The sequence below is a fragment of the Atta colombica genome, unplaced genomic scaffold (assembly GCF_001594045.1).
Source record: "Atta colombica isolate Treedump-2 unplaced genomic scaffold, Acol1.0 scaffold42, whole genome shotgun sequence".
NCBI classification, from domain to species: Eukaryota; Metazoa; Arthropoda; class Insecta; order Hymenoptera; family Formicidae; genus Atta; species Atta colombica.
Window position 1 is genome coordinate 169,451 of NW_017259531.1, and position 1,216 is coordinate 170,666.

Sequence of the window (1,216 nt, forward strand, 5' to 3'; positions counted from 1 at the left end):
TTTGCAAATCTTATAAAATTCATATACATTTTTGTAAATTGAAAGAATATTAATATGTTCAAACATTTTATAAACTAAATAATCTCAACTGTTATAGACATCTTATAATATTAGAACGTGCATGTATATAATTATATGTATTTGGCGAGAGCTATGAAAAAAAGATACTTTAATAACCCGCTGATGAACAGCCCTGGTCCATTTAAGAACTTTATCCGTGCATCATCAGATTTGGAAATGTTACAACGTTTCTCAATACTTGACGCTTTAACGCTGCGTAAATGCGTGTGTTCTATTTGTATTGTTGTTGTTGTTGTTATTATTATTATTATTATTATTATTATTATTATTATTATTATTATTAGGCGGAGCCTAGTTATACATCTAATAGTATCTGAATCTAACGTCCTTTTCTCGATTGATTTAAACTTTAATCAATAAAGTTGTATTATATACTCTTATGTTCATGTTCCAATTTTCTTTCGTTTTTGCAGTCTTTAATCGATCACGTGTATACCTTTCTTTGCAGCTATGGGCAATTTTTCTCCTTGAAAGAATGGATTTTCTTCCTGAAAGAATATTAATATTTTTAATTTCATTATTTTATACGATTTAATTTTATTCATAAATTCAAATGTTCTTTTTCCTTGAAACATGGATAAAATTAAAGATTAATTCTTGTAATACTTTTGATTGTTAAAAAATTTTATAATCCATACATATTTTGTACGATAACTATATATATATATTTCAATTACCTGAAACTGTTCGATAATTTGATTGAGATCAGAATTTGAAATATGCATATTTGATAAACTGTTACTGTTTCCAGAATCGTTGGAGCATTCTAACATATGTTCTGTGTCGCACATACAGTCCTGAGCGCTTTGATAATCGCGACTAAATGCTGCCGTGTTTTCGAAATTGGTGAGGCAATTATTTTCACCTGTAAAAGTAGGAATAAATTTTAAATCATACATCGAATATATAAAATTATTGTTTTCAAATTAAAAAAGATATTTGATGATTAAAAATAAAAAATATATCCATTTTTGATATGTTTTTACCATAAAATTGTTTGAATATTGTTATTAGGGCTCCTACAAATTCACTCGTCAGTAGGAGTCCTTAAAGGCAACAGAAAAAATACTTGAACAAATCCGAAGAGTAAGATAGATTTATATATATATATATATATATATATATATATAGAGTA

General features: G+C 26.2%; 1 protein-coding gene across 2 annotated transcripts in view; it reads right to left on the reverse strand.

Moving 5' to 3' along the window:
• Positions 1-7: 7 nt before the first annotated feature.
• Positions 8-1,216, reverse strand: part of LOC108691221 — a 3,277-nt gene continuing 2,068 nt past the window's right edge. For both annotated transcript variants that reach the window (XM_018198893.1, XM_018198892.1), the window contains exons 4-5: positions 759-946; positions 8-569 (exon numbers count right to left, since the gene is read on the reverse strand). In XM_018198893.1, the coding sequence (XP_018054382.1) occupies positions 498-569; positions 759-946 (260 nt within the window). In that variant the 3' untranslated portion in view covers positions 8-497. The remainder of the gene's footprint in view (positions 570-758; positions 947-1,216) is intronic.